Here is a 19,515-nt window from a genome sequence, read left to right as displayed (position 1 = left end):
CAAGAAAGGAGACGGCAGGATTTTTTTTTAATTAAGTCCAAAGTGGGATGGAAGAAAAATAAAAGAAGAAACTGGGATAAAATAAGGCAAAGGGTGAATATAATTAAACTCCAAATTCATAGAAGCTTATCAGCCAGCTTCACCCTAGAGAGGAAGTAAGAGAACAAGCAAGCAGAGGATAAGAGAACGAAAAATCGAGATGAGGAGCCATAAAGTATGGAACAATAATCAATTCAAACTGGTGTGTTTTGTATTTTCTGTGCAAGTTATCATTAGGCTGCAATGTGTGTGGTAAATGTGGCTATGACTTTTGTTAGACCAGAGTCAGAGGTCTTGAATAAACAGAGTGGGCACAGCAGCTCCTGACCCGCTGGCCTCCATCCTTCCCTCTGTTGAATAAAACATCACTCAACAGCCATCCAGAGACAGTCAACACAAAATGACATTCCATCCATCAGTCAAATTTAACCTCTGGCACAGCCTATTTTAGCATTTAAAATAAATCCAAATCTATGTTCATGCCTGACTGAAACATTACTATTAGTTTTGTTCAATGGTGGACATGGAAGCATTTTATGGAGGCGCAAACTATTTCAGGTTGGCTTAATTTATATCTAGAGAAACTGAAACTTAAATTGATAGTTATTGGTGTCAAACTCAAGGCTCGAGGGCCAGATACGGCCCGTCACATTCTTTATGTGGCCCGCAATGACAAATCAAATTTATGTCAGAACTATAATTGTAAATTGTCTTCACTTTTAATAACTTACTAGCATTTTTTTAACCATTCATCTATTCAAAATACTTGAACATTCTTTACTCGTTTCAGATTTGAAAACGAGTTATTTATCAATATATGGGTTGACAGTAATCATGGCCCTTCTAAGGGAACTATGACGACGATGTGGCCTGCAACAAAAATGAGTTTGACACTCCTGAAGAAGGATGGTTTGAATATGTGCACTACAAAACTAGCTTCTCAATCCCGCCACTCATTTTCACTGACTACTCAGATTACAATTCACTCTTTGCTCCATATTGCTCTCACCGGTCCGCGCTGCGATGTTTGCTCGTTTCTCAGTCCCACACAGAGCATAGGCGGCACAATATCCGGAAAGAGTCATTCTGGCAATACTTGCAGCATAACAAGCAAACCCAAAGACTAGAATTGATCTCAGTGGAGCCCAAAAGATAAACGATAGTGCAAATTGGAAGAGGATATTATACACAAGTACATACAAAAAAAGTGGGTGTTTAGGGGCGTATTTACACAGGTGCATGTTATTCCCTGGATTTTACAGTAATATGAGATATAACAAACACATCAGTTTGTGGCAAAAAGAAATGAAAACTGTATTTTTTTTTAATGCATTTTCTATGTCAACTGCCGCGACATTTCTGTGGACCTTAATCCATCAAGCGAAGGGAAGCAAGGACTGCATAAGAAGATTTAAGGCTGACATAGTTCACTTCCTGAGGTGCAGTCAGTTGTAAAAGAACATCTCTGATTAGGAAGTTCCCCCTAACACTGAGGCCACACGCTGAGACTCATGGTTACTTCCTGGTACTATCTTTATTGATGACAATGATTGAACACAGCCCCGGGGGGGAGCTATGAGTAATGGAGTTGCTGTACAACATTCGGGTTGGAACTCACACACAAAAGCACATAGCTACTATACAGAAATCCAAACCATACAATTATACCACACAAAGAATTTGAACTCTGACAGCACACACATATCTTTGTGTCAAGCTAAGGGCTTGGCGGACATAATCAATAAAACAGCGAACCATAGTGAATGCACAGCCTTGTCTCGCCGGCCCACCCCAGGGTGACATGACCAACATAGTACAGTCGATGCAATCATTCAACGGCATGGCAGCAAGCACTCCTGTTATGTTCCCTTAATAGTGTTGATTAATATAATAAAGGAGGACTGCATTTGTATGTTATGAAAGTAAAAGCTGATTGGTAGATTTATTAAAAAAGAAGCATGGCAGAGGCAAAATAAGAGACACTCCGGAGAAGTTAAATTAAACAAAACATGGCTTTTATGTTTTCACTGGCTTCCTGGAAATCAAGTGTTCCAGTAACTCATTAATATCTTCCATTTCGACTTCTAAATTAATCACTCCAAACTTGATTTTGCAAATGTGGTACTCTTGATTTGGATCCCGCTATTTAAGATCCAAGATTGCAGCCTTAGTAGACCGCACACAATACGATCCCAAATGGCACTCCCAATCTGTTAAGAGACAGCCTGCAATTTAGCACCCACAGTCTAAGATCCTCAGGCCCCAAGATTTGTCAAGTCTTAGAGATAAAAGTTGAGTGAAAATATTAACTACTACCACATTCATTTCTTCCACATCACTCACAAGAGGAAAAAAATAATGGATGTTTTGAACACTGAATGAATGGAGTGACTAAGTTTTGTGCACTACCATGTCTCCTCGAAATGAATAAATAAAAATATACATGCATAAATAAATAAACACAAATAAATAAATAAATGAATAAATAAATAAATGAATATGTGTGCTGTGTGTGTTTAGCTGTTTTCACACTGATTTGGAAAATTGCAAATTTGGCACATCAGAGGCATAACAGATTATTGAAACCTTTTAGACAGAATCTACCCAAGTAGGGCATTCTCTTATCTGTGATATGTATTTACACAGCTTATACAGCTTCCAGATAATTAGATGTGCGGCTGATGTCACGCCAGCATCAAAAATATTTGTCAGATAGTGTCAATTGCTTTCAACACAAAGGGTCAGATATGCTGTTTCTATTTTCACGCTATTCATTCAATCTCTGTCTTGCATACCTCTGAATTAACTTTACCGACATACTTAATATATGCTTACAAGTGTAGTTCCTGTAAATTGACATCCTTTCGGGATTAACAGCAGACTAAACGGAAAAAAAATGAATAAATCCAGAATGTTAACAGATGTATACAGTATAAGCATGATTTCATTATGTGATGGATAAATTGCTTGATTATGCACACACAATTGTGATTAACTTTGCACAAGGGCATACATCAACTTCCAAAGGTGTTTCCTCTGTCAGACACTCCATATTCTATTTTGGGTTTGGCCGTGGATCAAACATTGGGTCATGATGAATAACTACATCAACTACAGTTGGTTGGTGAGGATGATCCGCTATTGTTTCGCCATCAAACTTATCCGTTTCAAAACTACTATCCGATTCTTCCACTAAGAGGATAATTGGATGGGTGTCCAAGTAGCAGGGCTGTTTCTGCAAGCTCAGCAAAACCACAAGATCACCTGCCACTTTTGCATCTGCCAAGACCGAGACCATGATGAGATTATGCAAGAAGAGGATCAGTCTGATTTCTTATCCTTAATTATGCCAATATTAACATCACCTCTACTTGATCTATTTTTGTATACTCCAGTTTGTATAAGATTCAGTTTTTGCTGCCCCCCCACAAAAAAAATTATTCACAGGGTTTGAACATCCACTCAATTTTTATTTGTTTGAAAATAGTCCGCAGAAAACTCATCCACTTGCCGTTGAGACTCCTCCATTCATTTCCTGGAGGTTGACTGAACAATCAAAAGTAATGATATTTTGATTTGAGAATCAATTTCAGAGCATAAAGATCCGGTGGCGGAACGGTGGTAATGGATCTTGGCAGAATCGATCCGCATATCACCAACGTGTAGTTTGGATTGAAAAAAAAAAAATCCAGCTCCCTGCAGTTGTTTTGAATCAGTCTTTAGTCAATTGCTCCTTTTCTACAACAGAGGCTTTCTTTGTGAACGTCTGAACGAGCAGATGCACACACACACTCACTATGAACGACTGCTTTTCCTTCCAAGCTTGGCTTCGGGAGGACATTCCATTCCTTGCATATTAATCACTTCATTCATGAGGTGAACAAGGTTTTGCTCTCCAGCCAACAATTAGTCTCTTCCTTCCTCTACTGCTTCTCCCCCCCTCCTCTGGTCCCCAGAAGAAAAACACAAGGTCGGGTCCAGCAGCCTAAAATCAGATATCTACTAATAGTCATGCCGAACACTGTCGGCCAAGGTTGAATCCCAAAACAGTTGCAGTACATAAGGTGTGGTCCGGAAATACCCATAACTTCATATGGAAAAAAGAAAACATTTGACAGTAATAATATTGAGTTGTGTTTATACAAAATGATGAACCAGGAAAAAAACTCAAATAAAGTGTTAATAGAAAATATACGTATATAGAAAATAAAGAAAAAAATACAGAAAAATAATTGTACAAAAATAATTAAAATAATAATAATTAATAAATAATTTTTGGTTTATTTTTTTCTATTTTTTTCTATTTTATATAATGACGATGATGATCATCATCTCTCTCTCTCTCTATATATATATGAACTAATGAACTAAACCAGTATAAATAGGGGTTTGAATATTAGTATGATGTTGATATAGTTTTTCCCCGATGCTTTGTTTCAGAATTATTCATAATTTAGTGAGTCAGGATTAAGAAGCAAAAGGAAGAATGTTGTCACTTTACTATAATGCTCTCAATTGTGAGCATGGACAAGGGCAAAGAACCAAGTGATACATCTTCAATAAATGTGATGTAACATGGATCCAATTGTCCCAGGATGATAAGGCTTTTATTTCACAGTGAGGACAGGGACTTTAATGACTTGGGGAGGGAGATGAGACGATCACTAAGATGGCCAGACAGTGGGGCAGCATGGCACCACTTAGTCCTTGCCAGTAACGACTTGGACATGACCATCCTTCTCTGTCACAGGGGTCAGGCTCTGCAATGCCAGAATATCTGTCTAGTTCCCACACAAATACTACAATAGTGCACTAGAGCCTGTGGAAAGGGGAGTGGGGGTGGATATAGAGAAAGGGGCTCCACAGCCAAGAATGTAGAGGCACAGTTCATGGAGAGAGCACATTGGTTGACTACAATTGAGACGAGAGAAAGGAAAAAGACTGGGGACTAAGACTATATACATACAAGGAAGAAAGAAAAAAACATTTTGTGCCTTTGGATTATGTTTGTGTAGGACTTTTAAGTGACTGAAAACTAACAGTAACCATTTTGCTTGTTTTGTCAATTCAGCACTCTCTAATGTTTATGTGTAGAGCGGAAATGCTCAAGGGTGGGAAGGGGCCACCGGTGACTTGTTCTACTGTCTTTAATTGACTTTATTTGTCACAGGAATGAAGTATGTGCCGTATTTTCCGAACTATCAGCCGCTACTTTTTGCACAAGCTTGGAATCCTGCGGTTTATCGTCTAGTGTGGTTTATCTATGGATTTTTATGATATTGTATGATTTGTGCATATTCTCTGACATATGGAAATTAAACATTAAAAGACGTGGTTTATTGTCCAGTGCGGCCTATATATGAACAAAATGGGAATTTTCCCTAATTTTAGCTGGTGGGGCTTATATTCAGGTGCGGCTTATAGTCTGGAAATTACGGTGTTATATTGGATAGATACATTAGATGGATAGGTACATAGCGTACCAGCTTGCCTGCTCTGTATACAAGCCATTGAGCTTCAACTGTTTTTTCAAAACATCACATCTGTTCTCAAATCACAGCACTGGTCACCTGTTAAAAAGAGATTTAATTCCAAAGTTCTTCTGTTGGTTTATAGACTGGCCTTGCAGTTCAGCACATAGCTGACATGCTCATCAATTACTCTCCACCAAGAACTCTCAGCTCATGTAGCAATTGCAGTCTAATCTTTCATTGGAATAACACTAGGCAAGAGGTGGGGCGCGGGGCAATAAATATTATTGGCTGAAAAATACAATGAAAATAGACCTTGAAAAAAGATTATTAGATCCTACTTTTTAGATCAAATTTATAATGCAGTTTAGTTTACTCTTTGCCATTTAGAGTGATATCTCATTTGTTAATGAGGGCAATCCATGAAGTGACCTAGGGCTGAGCCAACCATACGCCCCAATAAGTTAGCCCTTGATCTATTTCAGCTAATGAATCACCTAATCAATATTAGCTCAGTGAGTGTACCCCCCCCCCCCCCACACACACACAAACGCGCTCACAAAACATGACATTTCTCTATCCCTCTCTCATCCTTTGCTTGTGTTTCTCTCGTCTGTCCTAATTCCGTGCTCCACTCTGCCTGCGGCTCAGCAATCTGTCTCCCTGTAGAGATGGGTTGGAATTGTTCATATTTTTTTTTTTAGGAATACTCTGACATATTCCATACATTTCATTAAGTAAAGATGTGGCTGAAATCAGGAGACATACTTTCATATTTCAGTAATCCCTTGCTCCTATGACCATTGACTAAATTGCCAACTTAATCACATGTACATTTTAAAACACCGAACTCATTGAAATAGGAGAAAAGAACAATACACAAACATTTGTTTACATATTCACTGCATTTTTAACAAGGCTCTGGCACAGATGCAATAATTTAAAGCCTGCAGGCGGAAATCAGCAACACAGGCCACTCCTGTTTTGGACTTAGTTACAGTCTCAATTAATGGGCACAGCCAAACCACAAAAGGCAGACCTGACAGAAGCACTCAACATGAAGAATTGTAGAAAATGGTCGAAAGATCGCCCACAGAGTCTTACAAAACTTACTCGGATAAGTGAATAAGCAAACTAATTTAAAAGAAAGATCATTTTTGGCCAAGTTACCCATTTATGAAAGACGGCACCACATAAGTAAGGGAAGTGGACATTGTAGGTCATTTTTCAGCATAGGCAAACAATAATTATTAATCAATCAAATAATGACGACCATATATGTTTTTGCCAAACACTGCTTCAACAGAATTAGACTGCGACTCTCCGTGGTGTGATAAAAAAAAAAAAAAGAGGCATAAACTGTGCGGAAAGGAAAATAAGGCTGATATATATTGCACTTTTAAAGATGGTGCTTATATTGCATTTTGTAATTATGCAAATACTGGAAAAAATTGCACTTGCGGGTACTGTATTACACTAGTAATATGGTTAGAGGTTAGATAGATACCATGTTAATGAATGAGAAAAATGAGTTTGAGAGGTATTGCACTTGAATAATGTAGAAGGTGGTCCAGATCTTTGTTGTGTGATGAATTATGTGTGGGTGGGCTGTTGTGTGTTTATAGCTCCAGGGTGGATGCTGTCCCTGAGTCTGTGGCTGGAGCACGCGTGTGCTCTGTAGTGCCTGCCGAAGGGCAGTGGTTAAAAAAAAGTGGTTGTCGGGTAGCAATTGTCTGATGATGTTTTGTGCCCCGCTGAGGTAGTAAGAGCTGGCAATGACCTCTTAACTGGACAGAGAGCAGCTTGTGATATTCTGGGCTGCTTTTATTACTTTCTGCAGTGCTCTACTGTTAGCTGCCTTGCATTCAGCATACCACCCTAGCTCATGAATCTGTGACTTGGTGAGAGGTCACCAGCAGCTTCTCATTCAAGAAGACACACTGAAGAGATAATGTCAATGCGGTCTCAGTCTGAGCTTGTCTGCTTAAGCAGCTGCCCCTATGACCTGACCCTGGATAAGCAGAAAATAATGGCTGGATGGATAGCCACCATTATTCTGATTTAAATGGGTAATGAAAAAAAAATCCCTGCCAATGAAATGCATTGATGAGACTGAAAATGAAAGGTACTTACAGGGACACGATTTTAGTTTATTACTATAGCTTGCAGTGCTGCAGAACTATATTGCATCACTCTGAGGGATGCATCTCTTTAAGGAGAACTTGGAGCTTGAATCATTTAAAATTCTGAGGTGGGAAGAAAACACACAGGGAGACGCTAAAATAAATATACAGTCTAACTCTGTATCCTACTTAAAATTCCAAAGTGTAAATAGTGATGGCAAAGACAGAGTTTGTACTAAACTGGCAACAGAATGAGAACATATGCTTATAGCAACCATGAAGAGTTTTAGCCATTAGCAGAAACAGCTTTCAGCCTGATGTTACTTTGTGGGCATTTGGACATGAATAACTTTATGAGCAAAATACAATATGCAGGGAAGAGCGCTCTCAAGTTACCCACCAACACAATACAGATGGTATATAAACTCTCTTCACCCCAGTTTTTGATCACTTTCAAGCAACAAAGGAAACGCAATGAAAAGATTATGCAACAAAGGATATGAGAGAGAGGAAAAAAGTGGTGGAATCTAAAAGCTACAAAAGGATAAAAGTTTCATAGAGTCAAAATGAAAATGAATCAGCAGCCTCCGCAAAATAAGTCACGTAACACCTTATAATGCGCATCATTTTTTTTTTTTGCTGACAACCACACAAAACAACTCCAAAGTGATTACAGCTCACTAGTAAGGTTGAGGCCTTGGACATTTGCTAGCCACTCAAATAGCAGTAGGCCATTCCAGAAGCATGCATAATGATTGTATTGTGATAGATGAAATAGGTAAAGGGAGTAATATTTGCATCACAAGACGGCAGAAAACACACAGATGTGTATACGTGGATGCACACAAACACACACACTCCCTTACAGTGCTTGGGGCATGCAGTTGATTAGCAATACCCAAGTTCAATAATATCCACTGCATGTAGGTCACAATAATGTAGGACCTATAATGTGTGATCATAAAAATGTTAGCAGTCAAACAGCAGCAGATCTGCCACATACATCACACTAAATAATTTCATGAAAATTTATTGCATGAGTTGATTTAACATGAATGTAAATTTATTGCAGAAAATAATTTATTGCATTATTACAGTTGTGCTATGTGTGGTTGGGAAATAGAAGTGCACCTCTGATTGCAGGTCACATGGTTAGGACAACCTCCTCCCTCCTAATTTTAAATCAAGGTTCCATTGTAAAAAAAAAAATAGAGTGGCAACGCTATTAGGGTGCATTAACAACAAATTGCGACGATTTTTGTCATTAACGTAATCTTTTATAACCACTGCCTTAGCTTGATTATCTCAGCATGAAAAAAGGATTATCCCAGCAGGATATCTTTCCGGCACAAACATTTAAAAAGTGTAAACATTTCTAAGACCTACTCCAGAAATGCAAATGATTGCACACACACATTTGCACTACAAGCCCAAATTTACACACACAAATACATGGCGTGAATGGTGAACTAAAATCCTTCTATTCAAATCATGGGGATCCCATTTTATACTATCACAATCTGAAAAGCATAAATAAAGCACATAATGTCTGATGTTGGGTGTCCAATAAACTTAATCTAATTTCAGGGATAATGCATACCGGCCAGTGTGGCCAGTACATCTGGCAGTAAGCTCCGCCTTTAGGCATGCATTGAACTCACAATAAAAATATCATAAATAGGTTTTGGCTGGATCCTGCCAACTGTGTAACCACAAAAAATGAACAGACTGTTCCACATCTCTTTTATGGGTGATTTTAAAGGGTCCCCCGAAAAAAAAAATACAGCTGATGCAAGAGACACTTGCATCACAAGCTTTTTATATAAGATGGCGCCATGAATTGTCTTCCTGGGAACCATCTGGTATCTTCATTTTAATGTCGCAACCTTGCTTGGTGGTTGGCTGGGAGACATCACATTGTTCTAATACCTTTAAAAGAGGCATACGTCTTGGCTTCTTCTCAGCCATCTATCCCGCCCCCAAACACATTATTGCTTTGTGATCTGTCCGATCAGGCTCGGAGAAAATTATCGGGTTTGGTACAAGATGGATTGTCATGTTTTTGTGAACTCACAAATAATGCGAGAATTCTGCTTGGATGCAAGGATAATGAAAACAAGGAACGAGCTAAAGTGATTACAGATACCCAGCTAAATGTTTTACTTGATTATGTTTTTTTTTCCTCTCGAAAGAACTTGTGATAGCCCGTTTCTTGTCAAGCTAACCCTATATACAGTATTATGGCCTACCACTGAGAGGTAACAGTATTAGTCTTTGGTTATCCATGTTTGGTCTGATCGGACGTAATGGATGCGACAGACGAAACATTTATCAAAAAGCATTTCTTGAAAGCCTTTGTTCTTTCCTCAACAGAATCAGATGTTTCGAGAATACATCAAGCAAACCATTTTAGTGAGGGTCAAGGCATAAAAATAACCCGTTACAGTGTGTAGCCTGATGGACAGCTTTGATTTATTTATGAACAAATGAAAGAGGAGATTTGGTGAAGGGCCATGCAGTGTGGAGGTTTTAGTATTATTATTTAGTTTATCATATAATGTTGCAGAAATTCACAACACTTAAATTTCCTGGTTGCGCATGCATGAGGAGATGGAAATTCGATTTTCATTGTCTCAAACTTTTAGGGAAAAATAAAATTATTCAGAGACAGTCCTTGCACTATATTTACTGGAGTTACCAACTTTGAATCTGCCAAAGAGTTGGTTTTCTGTGCATATTTGTCCACTCCACTGCGCCTGTCTGTAGGTAGGCAGTGACTGTGAGGAATTGCCGAACAGTTGAAATACTCTATATGCATTGAGTGTCTGTCCTGCTTGCACAACAAAAGAGCAGAATGGACTTTATTTTCTTTTTGGTAAGTGTGATGTTTCAATATTCAGGTGGATCAAACAACAGTTCAGATCTCGGTTTCTTGACCGGGTTGTTCATAGAAAAAATAGGTTGAAGGCACAGTGTATTTCTTTGAAAACGAAGCTTCACATGAAACGATATTTTGAAAGAAGCCAGCCACTTTACAGTATTGAACAGTGCACCTGAGAGGAGAGCTTCGAGTTGTTTGGTCTGGAGAAGGCATAATTTAGATCCAACTGAGCAAAAATCAAAGTATTTGGAACTGAAGACTGAGAATGTCTGAAGTATTTCAAAAGACTTCATTAAACTTTGCAGGCTCGGCAAATCCCGGATCACTCTCCCCTAGATACTGCTCTGTCCCAAAACAAAATTGGGACAAGATAATAATGACTCCACTGGCAGCCACTCAACACGCACACTGTGGGATGAGCAAAACTGAAATTGATTTGAAAATCCTACGTTGGCCTGGGAGGGACTGGAAGGGATTATCGTGCTGATTGTACTAACACTGTCACTGTACTAACACTCCTCCCTCTGTTCCTCCCTCCCCATCCTCGCCATTCATCTTTTCTTGCAACTCTTGATTGGCGCATACTCTGTGACAATCAGATTTATTTCCACTTGTTCCTTGCCATTATCCCCATTTTCTTATCTCAGTTCACTGATAATCAAAGTCCAATTGATGGACAGTCCAATCCAATCAATACAAGAAAGGGAGCGAGAGAGAGAGAGAGCGAGAGAGCAAGAGAGTGCTCCCCCCCTCCCACCCTGAAATATGCTTGGACTCACTGGAACATGGCAGTTAAGCTACCAAGTCATGGGCCGACAGACTTTGTAGGGCCAGTATTATGTAAATTAGGAACACAGTTCTGTCACCATCTCGGAAAAAAAAAATCATAATGCCTCATTTGCAGATACTATTTTACAAAGCTGAAAGATTTGCTGGGTTGATTGATTTCACACTTGGTGGGCAGGCAGCAAATCCAGATAGCCAACTATGAATATATATGAGCAATTTAAAAGTCAATTTTCCATCACACTGCCTTTTTAAAACAACTGGCCCAGCTGCAATAAAGGTGCTGTGAAGAGTATAGTGATCAGTGGCCCACATCTTGAAACAGTGGGACGAGAACTACTAGTACTGGTATGTCATGCCCTAGATTGAAATGGCTAAGGTCTGTGCCAACGCTATCGACGGTCAGATGTCACTACAAGAAGATTCAAATGATTAGAATGCTAGAGCAGCTTGTAGATAAATAGATAAAGACCTTCAGTAATCTTTGGGTCAGACAAGTCAGAAAAGAACCCTTCATTCAAATAGTGACGCAATATTCATTAACTGTATTCTATAGACTATGGCATGTAAAAATGATTATTTATTAATTACGTGTATATATATATATATATATATATATATATATATATATATATATATATATATATATATATATATATATATATATATATATATACATACATATATAATCTGCCACAAAGGCAACGCACGTTTTACATCACGTGGTCAGTTACATCTGCCCAGCTGTTGACAGCTTGCGTTGTCAGGGACGTGATTATATTGGATAGGGGCTGCATGGGTATTATAAAAACATGACTTTGCCATGCAACTAACATACAAATATGGCTAAATAAATGCCAGCTCTGTAGGTTTATAAAATCAAGCATCCTATATGTACGCTTCATTCAAAATAATTCTGGTACTTTACATGCTGCTATTGTCAACCATGCATCTAAGGAAGTAACTGTTCTAATTCTGCCAGGCAGGCACCCACAAGAACATCTCAAGGCCTCACTTTGCTTTATTGTACTATGATAAAAGGCGATGTTGTGTTATTGAGGCGCCCCCTCCACTTCTCTAAACAAATTCATGGCCAACAATTATCTGCACAAAACTCACATCAAACCGACACTGAATGGCCACAAACTGTGCAATTGGGAGGAATTGCTACACATCACATTGCCAAGACTGCTTGCTTTCACTTCCAACCAATCAGTAGCTCTAAGGAAGGCCGCCAAAGTTATAAAACGAGCCTTGTTTACCTTATAATGGCCGTGTCACCCTGGCGGACCGTGATGTTGTCGGTGGCCCGCTGCATGTCCACACTCCGGACGGGGAATCCTGTAGGAATGAGACATAACAGTCTGAAAAAAGAAGCCTGAAACTGCCTCCAAAACGATTTGCGTCCGATGAGCATTTTTTTTTTTAAGCTCTGCAGCAAGTGTTTTGGCAGCAATCCAAGAGATAGTGACAGAATGAATCAGAGTAGTTGTCCAGAAGTCTTAAACAGTCAATGAGGTCCAATACAGTCCAGTAAAGTACTTAGGGATGAAAACATGCAGCGTTGTCCTCGTACGATACACCAATGATGTGCAACGCTTTCGGCGTACAAAGTGCTGTGAAATCTCTCTCACCCACCTACCCCCACTCCCCTCTCTCTCTCTGCCTTGCTCTCCCTCACTCGCTCTGGTTATCCAGTGCCTGGCTGTGATGCTCCCTATTGGTTGTCAAGACAACAGCACCCCCCGAGGTCCCTTTAAGTGGCACACTGAACAAGAAGGGACAAGAGTTTAGGAGGGACACACGGCCTTTTTTTTGTGTAATTTAAAGTTCCTGTAAAGTAAAATCCTCACGAGTTTCTAAATATATTATGTTTGAAGATAACATGCTGTGAACATACAAATACTTACAATATAACCTTTGATAATATGCCGGCATCAATGAGTTACATTTTTAGTCCTGTAAATGAAATATAGATTGCGCAACCTTTTGTTTTCTAACCTTTGTGTCGTGCACCGACACTCACAGGCTCCTATAAAAAGCTAAAACATGGGATATGATTGTTGATATGGATAGATAAAGATTCTGAAATATTTAAAGGTGCTGTGACTTATCCTGCCCTCACAGAACAATGATAAAAAGAACATTTAATTGGTGTAGCGTATAATGCAAGCAGCCTCCGAAACCTTTGAAGTATTTTTGGTCTCATTATCTGCACGGCGTATTTAAATAATGTTTTCTGCTGACTCCCGACCTACATGTTTACCTCGCCACTATTCCACTTGCAGGAGTTTAACTGAATCAGTACTAAAGAAAGTGGAAGAGAAAGTGCAACCGATGTTGTATACTGATTTCTGTGGGTACAAAGTTCCAGCTGCCAACAATGATGACTGCATAGAAGTCATCACTGAGTCCATTCTCACCTCCTCCATCACCAGCTGGCACTTGGCGGCAAGTCACCCTCTGTGCAGAGAAAATAATGTGCTGTAGTCTGCACATTGGTAAGGCCTTAGGGCGGGCAGTAAAGATTGTGGTACCCATACATTACCCTCTGGCAGAAGGATTAAGTACTCCAAGAAGCAAAACTCATACTAGTATCCTCTTGTGATCTGAAATAAAATGATCAGTGTCTAATAAATGCGTGGGCAATACTAAAATATTCCCTTTTCTAAAGATCTTGTTCTTTTGAATTTGGCAAAGTGCTAAGTATGAATGATTATGACTGATCAAATACTGTCAAGTTAAATCAAGTTGAAAGGCTGAAAAATAACTATAACTAATAACTACAAATATAAAAATGGTCATGCTCACTGACTCTGTGCTTCCTTCTCTGAAATTTCTCAGAGGAATATACAAAAGAGCCAAAAGCTCATCTGTCTGCAGGCCCTCACTTAATTCTCATCTGCATTTTCTGATCTGCATTTTGCCTCTGTTCTCTTAATTAGGAAGCAGCAGACAAGGAATTGAATATTTTATCATAGTTTTGTTTCACATTTTATTTGTTCATCTTGATGATCTCCATGATAAAGAAACAAATCCTGTCACGACGGAAAGTTGCTCTCACTGTCTTGGTCAAGCACCTCGACTTGCACCTCTACTGCCGGAAGGTGACGAATGATGACAAACTAAAAAAAATAAAAATAATGACATACTAAGCACATCCAGCAGACTACAACCCACGCATCCAGCTTGGATAGCTTCCATCTTATCCTGTCCCCAGTCAGAGCTGCAAGAGCTCTCCTCTGCTCTATCTACTGAACTCCATCAATTCAAATTAAAACAAACAAACATAAAAATATATAATTTTCTCATTGGGAGTACTCACATGCAGATATTAAGGAGGCATGCACACATTCAATTGGTTTATCGTCCATGAAATTGCATATAATGGAAATTTGTCTATGGTTGATGCTCTGATTATTACCCAGGGCAGAAGCAGAGACAGCGGCAAAATAGTATGAAGAATTTATGCGTGTGTGTTTGTGTGTGTTGGAGGTTTCTTGGGAGTTAGTTGGATGGCTGAGCTGTGTTTGAATATGCATGCTTTTATATTCACTTTAACTCCTAATTACATCTTGAGGGAGACTGACAGGAAAGATGGCTACTAGCAATTTACATTGTCTGAAAGTGAATAGACTTTCTTTTGATCAGTGATTGGAAAAATACAACTACTAAGGCTTCCATTTCCAAAAATATTTAACAGCCAGGCAAATAATAAAAGGTGACCAAAATAATTTACTCTTTTACCCAAGAGATGTACCTCATTGCATCTTTCACAAATCATAACTGGTTCAAGTTTAATCTCCCCCGCACTTGTTTTTCGCTGAAGTGGCACATACAGTATATACAGCGACTCCATGGCGACCCAGTCAAAGCCTCCCTCGCATCCAAGCTGCCAATTCGTGCCTCAGCCTCATTTATTTATAACCCCCCCACACACACACACATGCACACAAACAAGCTCCCTTTCTCTACTTTGTCTTTTTCAAACTGCTTACCACCTTTGCCACACACTCACTTTTCGATTCTCAGCTATTTCCCAGCTTTCTGAGCGTTTCCCTTTGTCTGAAAAAAAAAAAAGGATCACAGTGAGACACAGTCCCATTTGGCTTTATTTCAAGACCAGGTGGTTTGGGAGAGATTCTGAAGCAGATTGATGGCGCGGCTTGGAAATATCTTCAGTCGGAAGTTATAAATAAATTATGTATGACATGTAATTCCTATGTATAAACATGACTATATTTTTCAATAGTGAATTTCAAATTGACACCAATGCAAGTGTTATTTAAAAAGAATAGCACCGTATTAAAATGAGATGCAAGGTAAGTGGGCAAAATTGTACTGTACATCATCAAAAATACGGAAAACTGGGACTCAGTTGAGAAATGGGGGAACAAATATCCATCTCGATCATCAACTACCTCAAGGCAGAGATTTTTTTGGTTCCACCATTTTTCAAAGATTGTGGAGACTTTCTAACGAACCTGTCCTACTTTTGGAAACAAGGTGGATGCACATGTGGTCAGGTTGAAGTTTCAAGCACGACCATAAATCAACAACAAATTATTGATTTCCACCAACAGCTCTGCTGATACCTTGAGATGGATGGATATGATTCAGGGTTTGAACCGAAGGGTCTAACCCAAGGGTGGGCGAAATATGGCCATTAGTCTGGTCATATAACAAAATATGCTGGGGAGGAAAGAAATTGTTACAACAAAACCGACAAATGTCCCGCAGTTATTAGTCATCGAAGATTAGAGCAGTCTGCACTGGAGTGGCTCAGCTTTTGCTGTAATATAATTTGAATTTCACTGGCAATGAAATGATGCTTCAATTACTCATTTGGCCTTGATCGAGCCTCCTTTGGTCATGCAGATTGTTGTGTAGCAAGTGACTGCTGGCATCAATCATTTTTTGGCCTCATTAGAAAACTTTGGCCTGCCCATATGGCAGCGTGTTCATGGTCACTGGCTCCCAGAGGACACGCTTTGGCTCGCGCTTGTTTCGCAGATGTTCAATGCTGGTCTTGCTGATTGTATTACAACATTGAGTGTACATGCCTGTGGGGCAGTACAAGCCTTGAGAATACGAGCAAACATTTTCTGTATAATATTCATCTCAACAAAAGAAAAAAAATGTTTTGAATATATAGTGTACTCAGTAAAATCCAGAAAAATCGAGTGATTGTCGCACAAATAGTAATGATAAACAAATAAAATATTTAATGACGCGTACAATATAAATGTTTGACGAAAATCATAAAATTTTAATCACCGTCTCAAAAACTTAGCAAAGACCCCAAAAAACTAGTTGCAATGAGTTTCTACAAAAGTTTATTTGATCAATTAATAAATGAAGAAAAGAAACAACAGCTTTGAGCATTTTCTATCGTCTTGATCAAAGTGGCAGCTCTACTATTTTTTTTGTTTCACTTCACTTATCCAACTAATAGAAATGATCTTCAGCCTTAAAGATTTTAGTTGGGCCAAACACATGGGAGGAGATGAAGGGTGAAAGCCAAGCAATGTGGCAATCAATTTCCCCAACTGTGACATTTACTGCATTTCATTCAATAATGCCTATAGTCTTTTGAGGGGGTACTGGCAGGACACTCACCCATTTAAGAAATGAATAAGGGGATTTTCAGGGGGAGGTTTTGGGTACGGAGTGACGGCAAAAATACACTTGACGGAGACATATAGCTGAGACTCGGTCGATGTAGATGATGGATGGATGAGATGTGAAAAGCAAATTGAAATAGAAATAGGGGGGGGGTGAAGTGATGGGAAGCAGATGATAAATGTATTCAAGTTTTCCCTTAGCAAGCCATCATTGGAGATTTAAGATCTTTTACTGTCACCTTCCCATGCTAATGGAAAAGTAGCAGCCATGCGCACAAATACAGCACCGTGACAAGAGGAGGACAGCAAGGTGTTTTTTGTGTCCTACAGTACACAAAATAAAATTTAATTCTATGATTGAATTTTCACACACAACACCAAAAATTACCCCAAAATCTTTTGTACTTTAATTTTTTTTTTTTTAGATTTGAGCAGCCCAAACTGGGTTGGTCAGAAATCAGTAGAACTATGTCGCTGAGTCCTGAGTAGGTAAGACACTCTACGTAAGGAATTTAAATTACATATACGGTTAATTTAATAGTCATTGTCTGGAACGTTTACGGCTTGGGAGTAGAATCATTACGGGGACCGTCTTACGAGAGTACGTAAACTGGGCTGCAGCTCCCTTCCAGCCTGTAAAAGAGTGCTGGGCCGTAAAGGAGCCAGCTCAAGGAAATAAATTCCAAAACGGCCTGAGGTAGGGTATTGCAAATAACAGACCTGCGGGCTAATTTGGTCACAATTACATTCTGTTGGACATTGGTCATCCCAAGAGCTCGTTATTAGAAAGTGATATTGGGTAATCTATTTTGTCCCAATCATAATTTAATGAGTATTCGTATAAGACATTCCAAAGCTATTTATAAAATAGTAACTGATTAGGAGTCAGATTATGCTAACTGCACAAGTCAGTTGTGTGGACCACCCCATTATCTGTGGCAACAGATCCATTTACATAATTTCAACACAGAAAGACGTTTAAACATGATTTATTGAATCTGAGAGTGGGAGCGAAATGAGGTGATATTTAATTATTAAATTAATGATAGACACGCATGTTAATCCTTGTTAATTAATTACATAGCAGACGCTTTAAGCCACTCTATTATTTATGATGTCACCCAAATAAAGACACTTAATACTTTAATGCATCACCCACTCCAGTTCATTGAAATGTTAAAAAAAAAAATCAGGTTTGCTGTGTCCATCATCACAGTTGCTGATCAATGAGTTGTGAAGTTTCTAGGGGCTTGTGGAATATCGTATATGTTTAAATAAAAATAATACACAATACTCACTCTCAGCTAATATGCAGAGATGCGAGGCGTATGTACACAACAATTGCTCGGTTACATAATGGGCAAATGGAGACCATTCTGAGGCTTTTCATTTAGGATTAAACTATTTGCATATCACTAATGCAGTAATCCAGCCAACGCATACCTAGAGGGAGTTGAATATTTCAGTTTGACATCTCAGATGAATAAAAAAAACAAGGATTTAAACTCAAATGTTCTTCTTAGATTGTTTAATGGGAGCATAATGTTGGGGCCACTCTATTGTAGGACACATCTAAATTATTTTTCGCTCCATAAAATGCTCTGAGAATTATTAAAAGTTATATATTTTTTCAGGAAACGAAAACATGTAGACTTTCTGTGGCCACATTCTCACACCATATCAAGGTAACCTTTTTTTCCTCTCACATGGACCCACAGGCTGACAAGGCCTATTTGTCTCTGGTCAAATTGAGCTTTTCATCACATCATTGCCGGAGGGCACTTTCCAAGTCCAAATACAAACTTATTTCGGTTGCCAGACAAAAGTGACAAACAGGAAGTGTTTTTCACCTTTGCTTTGAGGTGAAAGTAAATCAAATAAAGGAACAAAAAACAGGTTTATGGATGAATTAAGGATTATAGTGTGTTTGTGGGGATTCAAAGCATGGTCAATTACAATAATATTATTAATTCCAATATATACCCTTGCCCAATGCGAGTTCAATTTAGATTTTTTTTTCAGATCCAACCAAGATAATTACTTTACATCTTACTCCAAATCTGCAAATAATAGGCTTATTTGTCATAGTATAGGGTTTGGGTTAGATATTATGATATTACAACTTAAAATTGCAGTCAACCCCTGCATACCCGTGGTTCAGCACCCAGAGATTTGCATATTTTTTCAATGATTAAGAATATTTTGGTGTTTTTTGGGGTATTTTTAAGGCTAACTTAATTTTTTTCTGAGATTTTTCCACAATCTCCCCCCATCCCCACATTTTCTTTGAAAGAATCTTAAATCAATGTGTTTTTCTTTTTTTTTCTTTCTCTTATTATTTATGGTGAGCAAGGTATTGATAATTAATTAATCAGAGGTCCACTCAGAGTGTGCTCGGGGTCCTCATGCTGCCTACGGGCTGCCGGTTGCCCATTCCTGACACAGACAATGGTTCACTTTTGCTCAACAAGCCCAACAGCCTGATTAAAAATTGAAAAGCACGCCTGCAACCCTCATGAGGTTAAGCAGTCCGCAATATGAATAAATGACTCTTTATACTGAAAGTACTTCACACTAAAAAGATAAACATT

General features: G+C 38.8%; 1 protein-coding gene across 7 annotated transcripts in view; it reads right to left on the bottom strand.

The window, feature by feature from the left end:
- Positions 1 to 19,515, bottom strand: part of lsamp (limbic system associated membrane protein) — a 140,733-nt gene that overhangs the window by 23,799 nt on the left and 97,419 nt on the right. For 2 of the 7 annotated variants that reach the window (XM_088381511.1, XM_088381512.1), the window contains 5 exons: positions 15,319 to 15,365; positions 13,849 to 13,909; positions 13,724 to 13,763; positions 12,943 to 13,068; positions 12,563 to 12,641 (listed from right to left, as the gene is read on the bottom strand). In XM_088381511.1, the coding sequence (XP_088237637.1) occupies positions 12,563 to 12,618 (56 nt within the window). In that variant the 5' untranslated portion in view covers positions 12,619 to 12,641; positions 12,943 to 13,068; positions 13,724 to 13,763; positions 13,849 to 13,909; positions 15,319 to 15,365. Of the gene's footprint in view, positions 1 to 12,562; positions 12,920 to 12,942; positions 13,069 to 13,723; positions 13,764 to 13,848; positions 13,910 to 15,318; positions 15,366 to 19,515 lie in introns of those variants that run through there. The other 5 variants (XM_088381508.1, XM_088381510.1, XM_088381514.1 and 2 more) reach the window with 4 other exon arrangements.

This window comes from Syngnathus floridae, chromosome 7 (genome assembly GCF_059516105.1).
Source record: "Syngnathus floridae isolate MCC-2025c chromosome 7, RoL_Sflo_1.0, whole genome shotgun sequence".
In the NCBI taxonomy this organism is placed as follows: domain Eukaryota; kingdom Metazoa; phylum Chordata; class Actinopteri; order Syngnathiformes; family Syngnathidae; genus Syngnathus; species Syngnathus floridae.
This window is presented reverse-complemented; position numbering and strand designations above follow the sequence as displayed.